Below are 20,206 nucleotides of genomic sequence, written 5' to 3' on the forward strand. Positions count from 1 at the left end.
TAATCGCAACTTGTTTTTTATAGGTATGACAGTATTTTCTGAATCCACCATTGACTTGTATTAACCATTAAAATTTCTAACAAATAATCCGCAAGCTAAAATTTCCACAAAATCACAACAAGTAAGCAATTTGAACAGTAACATTTCTTCGTAAACTAAATCTTGCAAGTTCGAAGCTTGGTGTACAAACTTCAAGTTGAAGCTTCAACTAACGAAGTGTTTCGGCCGATTGTAGTAACGTTCTGTTGTTGGTTGTTTTTGTCAAATAGAAGGTAAAATTTCACAGAACAAAACTTTGTTTACATATTCAAAAGTTATAGTAGTCGTAAGTTCAATAACTTTCTTATCAATAGAAAATAAAACTTGTCAAAGTTCCTGTGGCCGATTCTAAAATATTAGTCACAGGTAAGCCACTAACTCTTTACCTTTCTCTACCAATTTTCTATCAACAACAATCAAACATCTATGAAACAATTCGACAAAATTAGTTGGTTAAATAACTTTACTTAGACGTATCGAAAGAGCTGATCTCATACAAAGTATATTTATAGCGTTTATACCTTACTGTATGTTTCGCCGTTCCGTGGTTTTTGTCAAAGATACTCGAAACTTAACCCCAGAGAGCGTGCGAGGCGAAACACGTCCCTAATGACGCGCTACCCTTTGAGCATTGGTCTGTGAAAATTGACAGAGGGACCGCTGGTGTGAAATATACGAACTAGCGGAGAGGATTTTTAATGTTCATATGATTTGTAAATATTGAAATTTAATACATTTTGTAGGTGTTATTTAATTTAACAGAGAGATAATGTACTCTTTCTTTAATTTCGTCTTAAAACATAATTCTGTTCTTAATATAGGTTTTACTATAATTAACGATGCTATTCTAAAATATAACTATGTACATAATTCTTAAATTAATAACACTATTTATATCTAGGGCTTAAAGTCTATCTTATTACTTAATAAATATACCGAAAATAAATTATAACACTTAAAAACTAAGTATTATTATCACAAATGTATTATTATGACGAATATCGAACAAAAATCGCTAAGCTTATAAGTTGGACCCTCCGGCCAGGATCTCACGCAAACCGTCACAGATATTACAGTCGTCTGTATTTACAACATGGGAATTTTCAGGTGGGCCGCTATGAAATTACAGACTGACCCTCTTTAGTTTCTGTTTTATATCTACTGGCGGTAATGGTGAGAACGTTTTTGTTTGTTTTAATTATATGTCTGTTTTAAAGGTCCTTACTCACGCAATTGGATTTGTGTTGTGTAAGAATGCTTGGATGTTGGGATACAGGTACAAAAAGTGACGTTTGTATAGGAATAATACTCTGTTGTCTCTGTAGTTCCGGGACCAGAATAGGGCTACGGTATCCCCTGCCTGTCGTAAAAGGCGACTAAAGGATGGCGGTATGTGTGGTCGCACTCTTGACGCCTGCAATCCCGGAAGCCCCCTTTAAGTCGCCTCTTTTTTTTTTTTTTTTGAATTTATTCAGGTTTATCTACAGTTCTCCGTTAATAACATCTTCCTTACAAACTATACATCTAAAGTTATAAAGTCTAAAATGTACAGCTACTTACAGATAAACTCATCATGCAGAAATGGAAAGACGTACCAATTAAATCGTACACTGCAACTCTACGACAGGCAGGGGATACCGTAGCCCTATTCTAGACAGATACAATCTCACCTAGGCGGAGCCCGACGGGGCAGTGTGCTAAGAGAACACCGATTGGGTTCCTTAAGAGATCCCGGAGTCATCTACACAGCGCCGAGGACGGCCACCGGGGGGGTTTTACTGCGGTAAGACCTCGTGTCGCTCTCACGGCACCGGGTACCTTTTAAAGGTTTCCCCCTCGAAAAGAAAAAAAGGAATAATACTCTGCAGAGAGTACTATTATATCTGGTATTTATTGGCACGTACATACCTATTTATTGGCATATATGACAACGAGCAAGAATCTTATTAATTGCTTAAATCGTAAAGTCCTAGATGCGTTTAAACATTTAATTACCTTATTTACAATAAATTTATATAACGCAATGAGGCAACTTACAGAGGTGTCGGTTAGAACTCAAGCAAGATTAAACTAATGGGTCCCACTATTTCTTTTAATGAAGTAGAGGACTCCACAATATAAACTGCGACTATATTCAGAATAGTTGCCCGTCGTTTATTTCATTTATTATGAGCTATTATAACTGTTATTAAGTTAACTTAGTACTTGCCATTTATTTCTATATGACAACTACTCATATCAATGTCGGTTACATTTATAAAAATAAGCTATCAAATAAGTTGTGTTACAATTATTTTCATGTCCATTCTCGTCGAAAACCGGGGAAATCGTCCGCTTGTTCACAATAAATCATAATAAACATCGCTGAAGACAATTTCGCAAAGCCCTTTCGTCGCCAAATTGCGTTACGCGTTTTAATGAGAAAGTGGAAGCGAAATTTATGTCGGAAGTTAAGCAGCGGCTTACAGGGGCTACAGACTTTTGTTGGGACTGCGTTGAGATGGACCCAACCTCAGATTAGGGAAAGGTCACCCAGTTTTCAGAAAATTCGTTCCGTAGCTTATCGATGTTGAAGTTTTTGCTGTGTGTATTACGGAAAGATTTTTATCTAGATGGGAAAACTTTTGACTCCACTGCCAGCTATTTTTGCTTATTAATTCTTAAGTAAACTGAAATATCACCTGATGGTAAGTGGTCTCTACAGACTATCGACATTAATAATTGATCCAAAATAGGATTGTAGTCATACTTCTAGTTGGCCACAGATGCTCCGGTTCTCCTGTAGATTAAAGTGGAGCGCTTCTAAAAATAAATTTGCTGTATCAACTTTCAAACTAAAACACAGCAAAATTTAAAATCCAATTTCTGCCAGAAATAGATACGATATGGCGGTCGACTGCCGCATTCGAACTCGTGGTTCATCTCTATTTAATTGTTATTATAACATATGCGAGTACTGTGACCTTATACCCGTACCGTACCATAACCGTACAACATCTGTTACTACATCATTTTGGACATCCTATAGGTACCTCATAAATGAAGACCAAGACTGAAGTTAATGACAAAACAAAATTAATTTTCAGTCCTATTTTCCTTTTCTTAGCGCCAAAGGCAACTGCGAGTATACTATCGATAATTCATAGCGAAACCTCAAGGGTATCTCCCTTTAGTTTTGACACCAACAAAGGTAACTCCCTATTCCTTCCCATCGGCGTTTTATATTTCAAAAGCGCAAATTCTGCCGAATACACGATGCTTGTGAAACATTAGGTATTCCTTTAGTAAGCAAAGACGTACACACTACACACTACATAGCACTGTGTATGCGATACATAATATGTGTCGTATGTTGAACTACTCGTAGCTTCATTTTTTTAAACCTTTTTATAATGCCATTGTTTGTTATATATTGACCTTGGATGATAAACTTTTTATAACCCAATGCAGGGAATGGTTTTCTGCATATAAGTATTGAATATATTCAATACTACAACAATGCATGTTAGCGGCTAAATGCAAAGAGTAATAGCTAACCTGCACAGGATGTTTTGAACTGCTTGGTCTTCTGTTCATTTTTTTTTTAACTTCTAAGTGAGTAGATGTAAAATGTTACTTCTTGCGACCAGTCGTCGCGTTGCGTTGCTTTTTTCCACGTGGACTAGTCGTACAACTGCTTGTTCCTCGTGAAGTGTATAGATATTTTTCTTTAAGAAGACCATGTTGTGCGTGCATCTTTGAGCCTTGTGATAGCTGGTGAGCAAGGTTGGTGGTTTTATATTAGAATGTGCTTGGTCGAGAATAGTGTCAAAACTTCTACAATTCAATTCTATATAAAATACAGTCCAATTTGTTAGGAAGGCCTGCGAGGCCAGTACCTATCACATAACCTCCAACATTATTTGACTTCTGCTACTAGCGGCCACCCATCCAATATTAGATTGCATTGCTTTCAAATGTCTTTTATATTGTTTTTCTAAATAACTGTTTCATGATTGTTAATACTTTATTATTATTATTTACTAGTTTCTTAACATGCTCATATAGCCATCGCAATGGTATAAAATCAACTCAAAATACTTAAGGAGGCACCTCGCCCATAATTCAATAAAATAACCTATACAATCCTCGATTTCAATTACAATCGCTAAGATATTTTCTTCGTAAATTCAATTCGTGAATGACCCTGAAGGGAAGGCACTTAATTTTTTCTTCCGCGGGGAAATTACAAGATGCCAGATCAGGCCATGGGAATAAGTTAACAATTCCCTTTTATACCTTTCACTTTTTAATTTTTATATGTCTTTATTAAGAATTCCAAATTATTGGTTCAATTATTTTTATTATATTCGCGCGTATAAAAGTACAATGTCTTTCATTTTTTTATTATTTAAAATAGATTGTTACTTTGAATTGATTTTGACCTCTAAAAAGGTTTATGAAGAATACATTTTAATGGTTGATTGTAGTAAAGTTCTTTGCGATCCATCATGTCTTCGATTTGTATCTGTTATGAAATTCAGAAGACAATATTCCATAAACAGGAGCGTTGTTTACTAAACCAGCACCAATTACTAACTAATAATTTAGAATGAAATAAAAATCTGTAATAAGATCTATTAATCTGGTTTATATTGTACTATGTATAATTACTTTTATGTAAATCAATGTTCAATAGTCTAGTATTAGGCATTACTCTCACTTTTGAAGATCATTGATTCAAGAAAAATCAGGCTAAGCGACAAAAATATTAGCCAATACACAAATTAATTAAAAATATATAAGTACGAGTATAACTATATGATATAATTGAAAATTAATTATTAAGCATGATTATTTTTAATTTTATTAAAAGTAACGAGAGTTTGCAATATTCAACCAGTGCTTGGCCTGCAACACAAACATGTAGATTTAACTATTTAAGTCCAACAGAAGAGTTATGATCAGCAGTTGGAAAAATAAATATGTTGGTGATGTGACATCTTAAATCAACTCCAAATATATTATCCCTGTAGTTCCGGGACCAGAATAGGATTACGGTATCCCCTGCCTGTCGTAGGAGGCGACTAAGAGGGGGCTTCTGGGGTCGCAGGTGGCAAGAGTGGGAGCTCGAATCGCCCGGTAAGCGACCCCGGGAAGGATGGCGGTATGCGTGGCCGCAAACCGTCGTACACATTAGATGGTTTAGCGAGTTTTATACTCACCAGGAAAGAGCCCAACGGGGCAAGATGCCTATAATTATATAGTTGAGATTTCTACCTGAGGTCGGTCACAGATGGGTTGTTTCCCCTGAAGACAAAGGTAGAATGTATCGTATTGGAATAATAAGTATCGCCACCAAGAAACCGCTTATCCGCTACCGATACGACGTTGGCTAACCTCACAGACGTTATAGCAATTTATTTGTTTGTTTTCAAAGAATTAATCCAGCGAAAGGTGTGCTTTATAGTTTCAAACGAATTCTTTGTGAAAATTTATTGTGTTTGTTTCCAGTTGCTATTGTTGGTAAAGGATAAATTATAGTCTTCTGAATTGGATGTCGTTCAATAGAGTTGTTTAAAATGTTATTATACTATCTCAAAATAAATATTTAGAGTTAAGAAAATAAGAAATGAAATTATAGAACAAATAAATAGTTTTGCGAACAATGTCAACGTTATTATAATAATTATTTAACAAAAGTAATATGGCAATTAATGGTATTATCCTAAGGGGGCTTCAATCCCATTATTTGGCTCACTGTAGTTTAAACCTTAAAAAATAAAATAAAGCATGTACATTCAGGTACAATCGTACACAATGCCGTTCATCTCCAGTCTACGTAGAGCCTCTCGGAGTCAATTTGCTCTTAGATATGCGCGCTTTAAATATTCCCGAGAGAGAGACGCGGGTGCCAATTACGAATTCCCGGGAGTTTTTTGTTAAAATAAGCAGACTGCATAACTCTTAACGCCGCGTCATATTCCTGTCGTCCGGAGATTACAGTGGAAGGCTCTTGGAAATTTCAGCTCTTGGAATATTTCATTACCTGTCTGTGCTCCCGCTGAAGGCAAGTAAATTAGACGAGGGAATGACAGAGAGATTGATTATGTAAAAGGATTTATTGCTCGGTATCGCTTTATTAACTGTATACGATGCTTCATTTATGTTACACGTTATTGACTATACGTTCATAGAGCCTCTTTAACTGTATTTTCAAGTTTATTTATTTAGTTTATTTACGTATAATTTTGCGTTATTATGTAGGTATGTCTACGTAAATACCTACCTAAGTACACAATACGTATTACAAGTCAGTGTAGTCTCTCTGTAAGTTTATTCGAGAACCATAAACTCAGTTCAAGTGTAATCTTATTGTATCCAGTGCTGTTCATCTCCGTTCTACATAAAGCGTCTATAAGTCAATTCGCCTAGATATTCGTCCTTCAAATATTCCAAAGGGAGGGTTGGATGCCAATTACGAATTCCCGGGAGTTTTTTTGTTACAATAAGCAGACTGCAAAACTCCTAATTCGACGTCATTTTTTTCTGTCGTCCCGGAGATTACGGGGAAGGGCGCACTTCGAACTGTTTCATTACCGTCTCCGCTCACCTGCTTGGAGTAAATTAAATTCGGGAATGACGTCATTATCCTACGTAGCGAGGACAATGACAGAAAGAGATTGTTTATTCTGATTTATACTCAGGTTATATTTTCCTGTCGAATTTAATTCGATTAAATGTGGATTTATATTTTCACGCTGACTAACGAGTGAAAAAAGTTTCTCTGGATTATATAAAATACTTTTATTGACTACTACTTATTGACTAAGCAACTTTATTTATCAGTACAGGAAATAAACATATTTTAATCTACCCCCTGTCACCGTCAGTCTTCTTTCTGATAGCGTCACATTGCATGGTAAGCGACTCATCCAAGCCAATATTACTAATTTAATTGTATTCCGGTTGTCCACAGACAAGTCCTGGAGAACGGCACGCTGGTGTTCCTGCCGTTCTCGGCGGTGCAGTACCGGCAGGACGTGCACAGCACGGTGTACCGCTGCCGCGCGCACAACGCGCACGGCGCCATCGTGTCGCGAGACATGCGCACACAAGCAGGTAACACACCCTTCTTACAAGCGAATACAAGCGAAACTACAATTTACTGTGTTCTAGGTGGTGTACGTACTCATGAAGAACCTGGACCGAGAATAGAATTTTGAATAATATATTGAGACTGATTGGTAGACTAGAACAAAGACTAGACAAAGATTAGTAAATTTTACTCGCTTCTAACAAGAAAATGTAACCTTTTGACAGTTGTCACTGTCATCTATTTTCATACTTGAAAAATATTAATAAAAAAGTTGATGTTAGATCATTTACGAATGAAACTATATTTATTCGCATTTTTTTTCTTCGATTTCGTGTCTTAACTGCTCATGCCCGCATTGTTCCGCGTAAATTACACCATGACAGCCATTAAACGGCTGACAGACACGTCAGCCGTTCAAGTAATTTAAGGGCTCCCTTCAATTACAAGGCGGTGAGATATCTATACTTATCTATGAATGGAACACACAATTTCTATCAGTATGCATTAAATGAAATATGTATGTTGTGATGTTAGTAAAATTACGAATATAGAATTCTTAACGCAATTTGAATTATACGTTAAAAGTGTGATACCATACAAATTCCTTAAGTTGCAAAACTTCTAATCCGCTCAAACGTCTTTGGTTCCAGTGCTTAATAAAACTTTGACCACATTTGCGACGAAAAATTCCCTTGATATTCCTGGAACGTGGCGCAATCTTTATTCCCAGAAACTTGCTTAGTTTGACGGTAATGCATCTTTTACCATCGTTCTTAACGTAACAGCGTTATAAGCAAAGGATTTTAAAGCAAAGAAACATAATTAATAGAATCTATAAAAGCGACTCTACCGCCACTCCTATTTCTTGTCCACAACAGCTAATAACATTGTCTTCATAATTGAAAGAAAGTTATACTCAGACAGGACCAATCTTATCTTTGCCTAATTACAGATATCTGTTTCATAGACACGTCTATAGAGATGACAGAACTCTTCGTAGTTCTAGTTCGGAAAAACGATGGTTTCAACTACTTTTGTGTACGTAGTAACAGCAGCGTTAATTACCATGTTATAATTTTAAGGGTGTCGCCAGGCAAACCGAACGCGATTCGTTGCACCTTAGTCCTCATGAACAGCAAATACTTTGTTGCCGACTTCAGAACAGCAAATAATTTGTTGTCGACTTCAGGTAGATTTCCAATATTTCCGACAACAGTACCCTTACCAGCGGCGGCAGTCTCGACAAAGATAGCGATCGCTTAGCGACCGAATTCGGTTGATAAGTCTTACCGATCGTAATTTAACGAATTTTGGTAGTCTCGACTATGAAAACTACAGACTGTTATCGCAATCATATCGAATTCATTTGTCAACTTTACGATATTCGCAAAACATTTATCGTGTAAATTTGACAGCCCGATAAGTGATCGTTACGATCGTTAAGGTATTTAAACTACAATTATTTCCAAAAAAATGACATATTTAACTTAGGCGTATTTAGCTTATAATATTTTTGAGCTTGAGCATCGTCGCAAAACGTTAAAGCGGCGACGTATCATGAGAAATCGACGTAATGAACAAAATTTGGATGAAGATTAGTTTCTGAGGTTATCATGTTCTTTTGGTTTACAATAAAGCATATTTGTACTGTATTCATTAACTCATTTATAATATGTTAGGTGCTGATGGATACCCCTTAGAGCCTTGAGTGATGACACCCATAAAAAAGTCAACAAATTTTCTTGTGCATAATATATGTTTATTCTCAAAATATGGACACATTTAAAAAACATTGTTTTTCTTCTTAACCTTCTTATTTTTGAAATATCCCCATTTTATTCAATGCCTCTGCCAAAAGCATTACAATGCTTAATTACAAAGCTACAGCTTCTGCTTGCACCTTATCTGCTGCAGCGTACATATTGGAGGGTTCCGCCTGTTGATAGTTGACAAACTTTAGGTAATCACATACAAAATTTTAACTATATTAAAGGATTAATACGATAAAAAAGTACTTTCTACTTACTTTTTGGAATTCGACGTAGGTGTCATTTGCGAACACCCCGGCCGTTGCAACACACTGTTGCCGTCAGCGTCACCTATTTTACGTTACAATATAACAATACTTAGACTCCAAAAAACTGAACCACTTTTTTGTTGGCGTATAATCACATCTCTGAGCTCATATAAGCGATCTCTGATCGGTTAGAACCCTTAAGCTTTCGGAGTGACATAGGTTCCCTCTGCGTGTTCTACCGACTTTACAATGGTAAGTGTTCTGAGGAACTGTTTGATCTGGTGCCTACGTCGCTTTTCCTTTATCGCACCACTCGCCGAAGGATGAAGTTCCATCCACATCAACTGGACCCGTGGCGGTCCTCCACGATTCGGTTTAACCGATCATTTTTGCCGCGTACGTGCAAAATGTGGAATGAACTTTCTCCTGAGGTATTCCCTCAGGACTATGACATGGGGCTCTTCAAGAAGGGTGTAAAAAGAGCTCTCCTTTAAAGCCGGCGATGCATTGGCGACTCCTCTGGTGTTGCAAATGTCCATAGGCGACGGTGACTGCTTTCCATCAGGCAGCCCGTCTGTCTTATCGTTAGGTTACATATAAAAAAAAAATCAGTTTACAATGTTGACATTGTCTCCATAACCTTTTAAACAGATTCAAATAACCAACGTCATATTGGCTAGTGTTGCAGTAATATACATTATAATGTCCACTGATTTTATTACAATTCTCAATATATTAAAACTATATCACTAAAATGAAATAGATTTATAAAAAAATATTTCCTAAGATTATTTCACATGCTTTTTTAGTAATTGACAAAATGAATTAATTATTTTTATTAAATTAACTTCACCAATTCAGCCTTACATTTTTTAAGGTGCAACATTTCTTGAAATAAATTGTCACTGTTATGAATACGGATTTCGCTATCGTATCGACATCTCAAATAGCGACTTTGCGTGGAATTTGAGTAGTCGAGACTTGCATTTGTCGTAAAGAAGATTTATGCAAGCGACATTTTTCGTTAAGATTTAGCGATCGATAGTTAACGTCAGATTCCTTACGAATGTCGAGACTGCCGCCCGGTAAGGGTACAGATTACGAGATTACAGATCAACAGTCACCTTCCGGCTGACTTCATTTGCCATTTCGACTATATAAAAAAATCAATATGAAATATACGGAATATCTTGACTGCTATGTCAAACCCAAATAACATTTACTCACATCGCTTTGGTTCGTTAGAGAATACGTCGTTTTAACAAGCGTCTGCTCGGCGGCCCGATTTTACGGTGTGATTGGGCAGTGCCACCTGCCTACAGGGTTATACGATAAAGCTTCACTTTTTATATTAATATTTTCTGTATTATTCTGCTTTTAATCTGTTGTTATATTGTTAATGGCAACAGTATTATGTACCATCAGCTATTATATTTCCATTAGATGCCCAAGACAAACTACCAGAGTAAAAAGAAAAAAAAATATTTATATAATCCTTTTAAAAAAGTTACTTTTACTGAGTGTTGACCGCACAATTTGGGGAAAAAATATGTATACAGTGCATATCTTTGCATATTAATGATGTTAGTATTATAGATAGTAATATAGTAATAGTACGCTTTGTTAGCATTATTCGTTAAACGTACTATGAATGATGTACCTACGAAGTTATTACAATGTAGCACAGAAGTAGATTAAACCGCCTTAAAAGGTTTAGTTACGTTTAGTAGCCAGAATTCCTGTTTCAATAGCACAGGAAATTATGCTGGTAAAATTATTTGCTACACATTCCCGTAAACAAATAACGCGGTTGGATTAACGAGTCAATAGGATTTCAAATGACATTTATTTCTAACGACACGACGTGAAGACAAAAGCACAATATCAAACTTGGATATAACTGGCTGTAATACTATAAAATGCAAGGTTTAGCGAAATAAATCTAGACTACTGAATACTCATTTTAAACGTCATTTTACATTAATTAAGCGGGTAAATCGATCAGTATACATTTGCATTTAAATAAAAACGGTAAAATTTGTTATCAGAATTTTTTTATGACCCGCGTGGCGGAGCGGTCACCATACCGGTCTGACGCGCAAAGGGTCCCGGGTTCGACCCGGCCAGACGGATATTTAAATGATGAATTTAGATTTCTGTTTCTGGGTCTGGGTGTTTGTGTATTTGTCTATGTGTGTGTCCATGGCATCCACAACACAGGGAATCCTAGTGTGGGGGTGTGCGTGTAGAAAGTGTTTTTTTTTTTTTAATTTGTAAAACATAATTTTAATGAACATAGCAGTATGACAATGTATTTAATATTGTTATACTAATTGCTACAACTTCGCTCTTTTGTTACAATCTGTACATAATCTTATTTATAGCTCAATTGAATAATTTCCGTACTCAATACAGACCTGTCGTACTGTATGAAGCAGGATGTAACCTTCGGAAACCCTTTGTGTATCGCGCCATTCAACATCTAACTTCCACCAGAGGTGTCGGGTCCTTTAAAGGTTATCGTTTTGAAATGTATCTAAGTAAACAACGTTTACGTAGTTCCTGCTATTCTCTGTGTCAATATTTCTTTGGGATACATTGTACAAAACGAAAGGTATAGTGTACTTAAAACATTGGTTTTCACATCGGTTATTATGAACAATATTATTATGATCAAATTATGTTTGTTTGATTATTGTAATTCAATAAAAAATATGTTTTAAGTATACAACATTTTAAGATTCATGTATTGTCATGTAAGTTATATTTTTTTTTGCACAGATCTTGAGAATAAATTTGCCAAGAATAAAACATAATTTACACAGACTTTTGGCAATTTATAATAATAGTACTTAATAAGCCCTTAAATTATGCACACAAACGTTTTAGGCTCCCTACGAACGTGTTGTCGCATACCAATTATAAAACGAAAACACTATAATTAAAATAAAGAAAACAAAAAAATTTACAGACGGAAAAATGACGCAGCCATACAAACTCCATCCGTTTGACCCGGAACTACGAACGCAACGCAAACGGCGCTTGGGTTAAAATGTTACTAAAACTATCCTGTAACTCGGAGTCCAGTTAATTGCGGCCACCTGACCCGGCGAGTAGGCGCAAAAACTTCGCTTTTCCGCGTAAATTAATTTCCAGGATTTGACGGAAATAACGAAGAGGGAAGTGGCAACATTCGCGAATCTTGCCACTTAAATCCAACGGCCTAATGAAAATATTTCGTTCGGTCGCCATACGTGCTAATGAGTTCCCGGTACACGTTTCTATTCGGTAAAGGTACACGTGATGTTTTCCCGTCTAACCTACTTCTATATGGCGAATTTTATTTTTTTTGCAGTTTCAAGTTCCTGCTCTCTGTAACAATGAAGTGCGCAAATTAATAATTACTTACGGAGTTTAAGTCGAAAAATATTAAACTAATTTAACAGCGTCGTTCGAAGCACAAAAGATGGCTCTAAAACATTAACTGAAATAAACCTTGTGTTATGGGTGTCACAAAACCATAATATCAGTTTTACTAGGACCAATTTCAAAACCTTCTGCGGGTCATATTGTAAGTCCTTTTGAAATTATATAATTAGTTGGGTGAATATATTTTTTATCATATAGTCAAGATATCAGAAAAAATAAACAGAATTATAAATATCAGCGTTATGGCTGTGGTTATTTTACATACCCTTTTTATTTTTATAAATAAAAAAGAAATAACAAGCTGCCCACGTTGGTTTAATGCAACTTCACGCATTTGTGTGTTCTAGAATATAAAATAAAAGAAACGGTGTATCTAGGACAAGGGCTCCCAACTAAGCAGTCATAAATCTCAACAGAGGCACGACATACTATACATAATATAATATTATTTATTTTTATAATATAGCAGTACCAGACGAGCATGCAGCACTTGATGGTAAGTGGCTACTGTTGCCCATGGACATCTGTAATCAACCCCAGATAGGATTAAATATTCTTATCTGAGGTCGGCCACAGATACGCCACTACCCCTGTGGATTAAGCTGGAATGCCTCAAAAAAGTATGTCTCCCTTACCACACCTTTTAAACCAGAGCACAGCAGCGCTAACACTGCTGTTATGAGACAGAAATATTTAATATTTTTTTAATCTCGTTCTAAAAGAGTAGCTACGTATTTTTAACATGATTTAGAAGTAGCAAACGAGCATACAGTTGATCTCACGGTAAGTGGCTATTTCCTCCAATAAATATCTGTAATCAACCCCAGATAAAATTAGTCATACTAAAGGTCAGTTACAGATGTATTGCTACTGTTGAAAATTATGTTAAAACCGCTCGGATAAGTTTTTCCTTACCACACTTGTTATTATTGGTCTTATGGAGAAAATAAATACTCGTAGCAATGACTAAAAGGTCTGACTAAAACTTTACATCCCCCCATATTACACCCCACCGCTAATAAGGTATTTATCCTCATTGTTGGAGAAAATCGGACACATACTCAATCTATGTGTTCCAATGTACATATATTCGTTATAACTTAATTTATTTTAGTCAAGTTTCCTAATAATAATTTTGTAATTTAGTCAGAAAATGCCGTTGAACCATAAACGCTATAGTTACTACATGACACGCGCCCCTGTACTCAGTGAACTGTATTTAAATGTCAATTATTAAATGTAATAATTTGGTGTAATTACCGGGTTAATTCCGCTGAGAATTCCGCCGGTAAACTACCTGAATCCATTACAACTTTAATATTGCAATTACGTTTACTGTCAAGTATCTACTTCAATTAGGGATTTAATGAATATTATGTTGAACGCAATTTACAATCGTAAAATTGTTGATCGCGTGATATTCATTCAAAGCAATTTATTTTTTATAAAATAGAAATAGAATAAGCAATATATTTTGAAATAGAAATTGCATAAAATTATGTACATGCAATTCACATAATGGTAAATGTCCTGATTTTAAGATTAGATGCTATCTAAGGTCAGCCACAGATATATTGCTAGCCCCGATAACGAAGCTGAAACGCCTAGGAAAATTACCTATGTTTCCCTTCAAACCAGTACCTTTACCATGAGTTTTTACGTTTTGACAAATATGACTGTTTTGGTATATGTTTACGTATTGCCCATACAATTTCCAATCAGCGCCCATAGCGGATTGTATCAGAACTATAGTGTCAGTAACGTAACGTTAAATGTCTAAATTGACAAAATGGCGCTTTAATAATAATAATAATAATAATAATATAATTTATTCACCACAATTGGAGTACACAGTACAATTTCTTAAAACTAAATATACTAAAATAAAAATTAAAAAATAAATTTAAGAAATAAAACAAAAATCACAAAAAAAACAAAAGTAATAACAACAAGAAAAACAAAAAAAAAAAAAATAAAGAAATAAAAACTTGAACAAAAACAAACAAAAGGCAATAACAAAACAAAGGTTATAATTATCTAGTGCTGTTAAAGTACTATGCGCTGCAACAATCGCGAAAGGGTGCAAACTCAGAATTCTGCCATGAGCGGTTAAAAACACCTACCCACAGCTCTTTACGTTTTGTATCGTTTTTGCGAACATGTGAGGCAGACAAAAAGACTTGAACACTTACTCATTGTTACGTTTACTCAGTGTACTGAAGCAAACGGAACAGAATAATAGATTGAGTTAACGTAACGTAAAATTGTGGGATGTTTTGAAAACTCATGGTAAGGGTACAGACAACTTAACATTGCTGTTATTAGGTAAAATAGATGTACGGTGGTACGGTCGAAGGCGAACCACCTTCAAAATGATGCTACTTCTGTTTTATGAAAATAACACTAGAAGCAAATCGCCTTATTTGCTTAGCTTCTCATTACCAAAGCGGTGAGAGATTTACGGGCTTCAAAGAGATTACGGGTACGTGCTCGCATACCATTCACAGCTACGTGCTCTAGAATGAGCGATTCCGTACAAGTTACATTTGTAGAGATTGTACCTAGGGTTTTAATTGTTATAATTACACGTTCCGCAGTTTACTTGCAAGTTGTGTGTATTGTTATAAATTCTTGAATAAAGTTTTGAAGTAGTTACATATATAAAAATGTATAGTACCAAACAGTCTAAACATTTGAACGTTTTCTTATAATGTTTTATTGATAAATTATTAATACTACCTATTTACATTGTACAACTTAAACGCGATATGCCTTGTTTGTTATTCCATTAATATTAACAATATTGTGATAGAAAATTACAGGTTGATGACCTTAAATACATCAATCATACTTATACAATAACATACATTAATCACACAATAATAGAGGACAATGAAACTAACACTATGAATGAATATATTTGTATGACTGTACTATACAGGGTGAATTTTTAAAACGGGCCTTCAAGGCCAAATTCGAAACTATAAGGATTAGCGAAAAATGCTGAAAGGAGTTACGAGGCCGATTTTTATAAAAACTAAAACTTCATCATTACTTTTTTAAAATAACTTTTTCCCTAGCCGGGAATCGAACGAGCTCATTTTGAAAAAAAATGCACCCTCTATATTATTCCACTATCTGATAGTGTTGCTTATAAGGATCAAAATCTGGAAAGTAATGATAAATGACAAACTAAAGGAAAGCCTCAATTTTAAGAAAATACACATTTTTTGATACTAATTTGGCAGTTAAGTTCCCGCCATTCATCAATTTAAATATTTCGTGTATTAACATTTTTTTGGCTCAATGTTTCTAATCATTCGAAATGGACGTTTTGTTTCTCAATAATTTATATTTTTATGTCCGACTTAGCTATGGGTGGAGTTTCATTTAATACAGATGTAAAGTTGACAATTTGCGAGAATTACTTTTTAGAGTCAAATCCGAGTGATTACTAAAATAAGAGATATAGAAAATCATACAAACAATAAGAATTTACTATTTAATCAGTTATCTATTTTCATTAAAAAATAAATCCTAAAAACGGCGGTAACTTATTTGCCAAACTATTACTTTCTCATACTAAGCCGTATGTCATAGTCAAAACATCGAATAATTACTTGATTAACCAACAAATTCTTCAATGGTATGACTTATGTATGTTCTAAAGAATTATACATAAATCATTTGTTATGTATAATCCTTAAGGATTAGTATGCCAATGTGTGGAAAAATACGTATTTTCTTCAAAATTTTCCTTTTCCTTTAATTTGTTACATAACATTACTTCCCAGAATTTGATCCTTATAAGCGACACTATCAGATAGTGGAATAATATAGAGGTGTAAGTTTTTTCAAAATGAACTCGTTCGATTCCCGGCTAAGGAAAAAAATATTTTAAAAAACGAATGATGCAGTTTTAGTTTTTATCAAAATCGGCCTCGTAACTCCTTTCAGCATTTTTCGCTACTCCTTATAGTTTCGGATTTGGCCCTGAAGGCCCGTTTTAAAAATTCACCCTGTATACTGTAACTATTAAAATCAATTTACCACAAAACATGAGATGGTTACATTCAGACAGTTAAAAGCACAAAAAGTTTTATCAAGTCAACACTTGCAACATCACTCTAACTGCAAAGCAAGATAATTTCCGTAACTCTAAACTTGGTACTTTCAGTTAAGGAAGTTATCTTCGAGTAACTTCCGCGCATTCCATATGATACGTGCGTCAACGCCCCATCAGATGTGACGCTGAACGCAGGTAACGTCCGCCATTACTCACGTGACAGCGCAATAAGTTGTCCCGTCAAAAATGTTGAGTATTCACGACGTGAAGGGTAGGGATGTTTTGGTATGAAATTTCGAATCCGGATATGGGTTCGGATTTATTAAAAAAATTGTATTAGTTTCGGATATGTTTAAGGAAATATTTCGCATATTCCAACAGTTCTGATTATTTATGTTGGATTGTTAAAGAATCGTAAAAGTGAAGAAAATACAAATAGGTAATGATTAATTTTATTTTTAAAATAACTGCGTCGCCTTGGTCATGAAATGTTTTATTAATAATGTCTTTTAAATTCCGCCCTTATTCGAAATTATTCGAGACATTAAATCGGATTCGGTACGTCGTCGGATATATTTTTATTTCGGATATCCGAAAGTGTCGGACACGGTTACGGAGCTCCGTGACATCCCTAGTGACGAATAGGGAGTGCGTAAGAGGACGGGAAAGGGAGAGCATTAGGTGTCGGCATAATGGTCTTTCACGACGAATTACATGCATGTGCGGGCGCTAATACGTGTTAAGTAATACGGGGTATTGTTGTATTGTGAGTGTAAAGTATAGCTTTTCAATTACGCGCGTTCGTGAACTAGAATATAATGCTGAGTCATTAGCTACGATAAAAGCTTAGACGCTTTTATAATGAGGGTTCATAGTTAATAACAGGTTGCTAACCGATTTTAAAATGAGGTGGCGTGTGATTTAAACTTTGTTATTTTAAGGAACCTAAAATATTACCTACCGATATTTTTCAAGAGGTTGCGATAAGTGGGTACCCAAATTAATTGCGTATATTTGACGTTAATTTTGTAATCATATTTTTATGATTATAAAGAAATATAATTAAAAAGTAAGCGAGAAATTTAAAGTGATTTATCAAAACGACGTTGTAAGGAAATATACTCTCAATGAAGTTAAAATAGAAATTATATTAAAAAGGATAGTTTAGACTTCAATTTTGAAGAAAATCGTAATAAGACGTTGAAAAATATTAAATATGCTTGTCAATTAATCAAGTTATACTACTTATTTACATAAAAAATAATATTGTTATGATAAGATTTTCTATTTATACATTAAACAGTTGTACAAAGCCTAAGTAATAAGAATACATGAACTTGAAACTTCAAAGGTATTCTTTTTTATTGTATATTTTCGACGAAAACTTGCTCATACAAGATATGAATTCATTATTCCATAAATTATCAAAAAATACGAATCTTTGTTAAGAAAAGAAAGGATAGTTGTCTAATACTATTTAAGGATAAATATAATTAGATTTAAGCTTAAATATACTACGCAAAATAAGTAACCACACATTTTGATTTAAGGACATTCATCTCTGCAATGATACTTAAAACAGAAAGCAGCGATAGAACTGTAGTCGAAAATCGGTTTATCAATCAGGCTCTTCGTGGTGCGTATACTTCTAAGAAGCCCGAGAATTCCTAAAAAAAAGTTTACAAATGTGTGTAAAATCTACCAATTCGTATTTGGCCAGTATGGTGGTCTATACCCCTCTCACTTACAGAGGCAACCCGTCCTAGTGAGTTTCTTTCTTAAATTTTGATAATTTCCTTACCACCACCTAAATCACTCTGTAATGGCTACCAAGCATGTCTGTATTGATCTTATTGCAACACAATTAATTGCAGCGACGTCGTAATTAACCATCTGTCAGATTAACGCGAGTAATTGTTCTATTCATGGTGATTACATGTGTGAAGTACGTGCTTACTAATTAGCATGTACCTAAAGCATATAGAAGACCAGTAAAAGCTAAATACTGGTTTAGATAAAATGAGATTTAGTGATTAAATGTTGAATTAAGTGATTAGGTAATTAACAAATAAGCATTTATAAAAAAACCTCTAAAATAAACATATAGAACGGACATTGTCAAGATTCATTGTCATACAGTGAAAGATGTAGAGAGAGTGGACATCTTCATATGAAAATTTATATTTCGGTTCACATGAATACCATCACGCATTTCTTTACTAAACATATATACCTCAGATTGACTTACTTCTAATTATTAATAAATACTAGATGACACTTGTCAATAAGAGAGTTGTAGGTCACCTATACAGTGTTAAAATAAATTTTCTTTATTTCATATTCAAATCATTGTATATGATGGATCCTACTTAGATTTATTCAGCGTCACAAGCCTTTCACTTGACTTTAGCCCACATTTACCAAATATAAATATTTCCGAAAGCGAAGTGTAGACTAGGCGGCTGTTTACCTAACTGTCGGTCCGGCCCTCGTCTCCTCTGACACTAAGCGCACTGAGAGGACACTCGACAGTGGCGTGATGAGGGTGTCGCCTTCGGTATATATAGGGAAAGCTTGAAATTACTCACAATTTATAGCTCCACAGTTTATATAAAAATGTTGTGATTGAGACTGGTGTGTAACGTAGATCTTTTTATACATATAGATGTAAAATGTACATCAATTAGTTTGAGGAGATAAAAGAGGTTTATCTATAGCCATGGTGCTGCAACCATTTGGTAACTTCTTATTGTCTCCTTAGTGCTAATGTTTACTCGTCTATGATCTTCTATGAAATTTAACTGATAAATTAAGTAGTTTATATTCCACCTGACGGTCAGCAAACAATGCTGCTTTTGAACATCTAAAGTCAACAAGTCTTTAATATAATCTCAGGTCACAGATGTGTTGGTACCCCTAAAGCCTAAGTTAGAATGCCGGGAGCATTTTCTGCCCTACTATATCCTTCAAACAAAAACAAATCGTCCTTATACGATATCCAAGGTAATACGAAACAGAAAGTTCCTATTCTCAGCGACATACGATTATTGTATGAGCTACGGTTTGCACAATATTTCCTTCGATATTTTTGATATACTCCTTTCCAATTTACGATTCCACCCGTCCATGTAACGTGTCTACACCAAATCCGCTGTCTCCTGCAGTGACGTCCCCGGATTTGCATTGCGACACTAACGACATAAAGATCCCACCTTCCTACGTGTCACGGAATGTGAGGAGCATCAAATGGTTTGAACGTATTTTAGATAGATTTAGGGCTTATTGCAAATGATGTCTTTATTTTACATGTTAAAGTATTATTCGATTGGTTATCTTATATTAATATCGTTTACTTTATAATAAACCTAATGTCATCTATATACAATAGTGTATATAATAATATCTATGGATATTTGTATAATTGGAACTCCCAATATTATTAATTTAGGTACATTGATTGTACTACAAAAATAAATAAAAAATTAACAAAAAATACAACCAACTTCTATGTCACTACAAAGTAAAAAATAATTCAAATAAATGTTGGTTTAGTACATATTTCTGAAGTCGGCGCTCA

The 20,206-nt window shown here is 34.8% G+C and overlaps 1 protein-coding gene across 3 annotated transcripts in view; it reads left to right on the forward strand.

The window, feature by feature from the left end:
- Window positions 1–20,206, forward strand: part of Dscam3 (Down syndrome cell adhesion molecule 3) — a 187,498-nt gene that overhangs the window by 62,213 nt on the left and 105,079 nt on the right. For all 3 annotated transcript variants that reach the window (XR_012103075.1, XM_073082409.1, XM_073082410.1), the window contains exon 4: window positions 6,998–7,140. Coding sequence is in view for 2 of the 3 variants with exons in the window: in XM_073082409.1 (XP_072938510.1) it covers window positions 6,998–7,140 (143 nt within the window). In the remaining variant the exon portion in view is untranslated. The remainder of the gene's footprint in view (window positions 1–6,997; window positions 7,141–20,206) is intronic.

This window comes from Epargyreus clarus, unplaced genomic scaffold (assembly GCF_041222505.1).
Source record: "Epargyreus clarus isolate Ecla_fem2 unplaced genomic scaffold, WU_Ecla_fem_2.2 ptg000003l, whole genome shotgun sequence".
Lineage (NCBI taxonomy): Eukaryota > Metazoa > Arthropoda > Insecta > Lepidoptera > Hesperiidae > Epargyreus > Epargyreus clarus.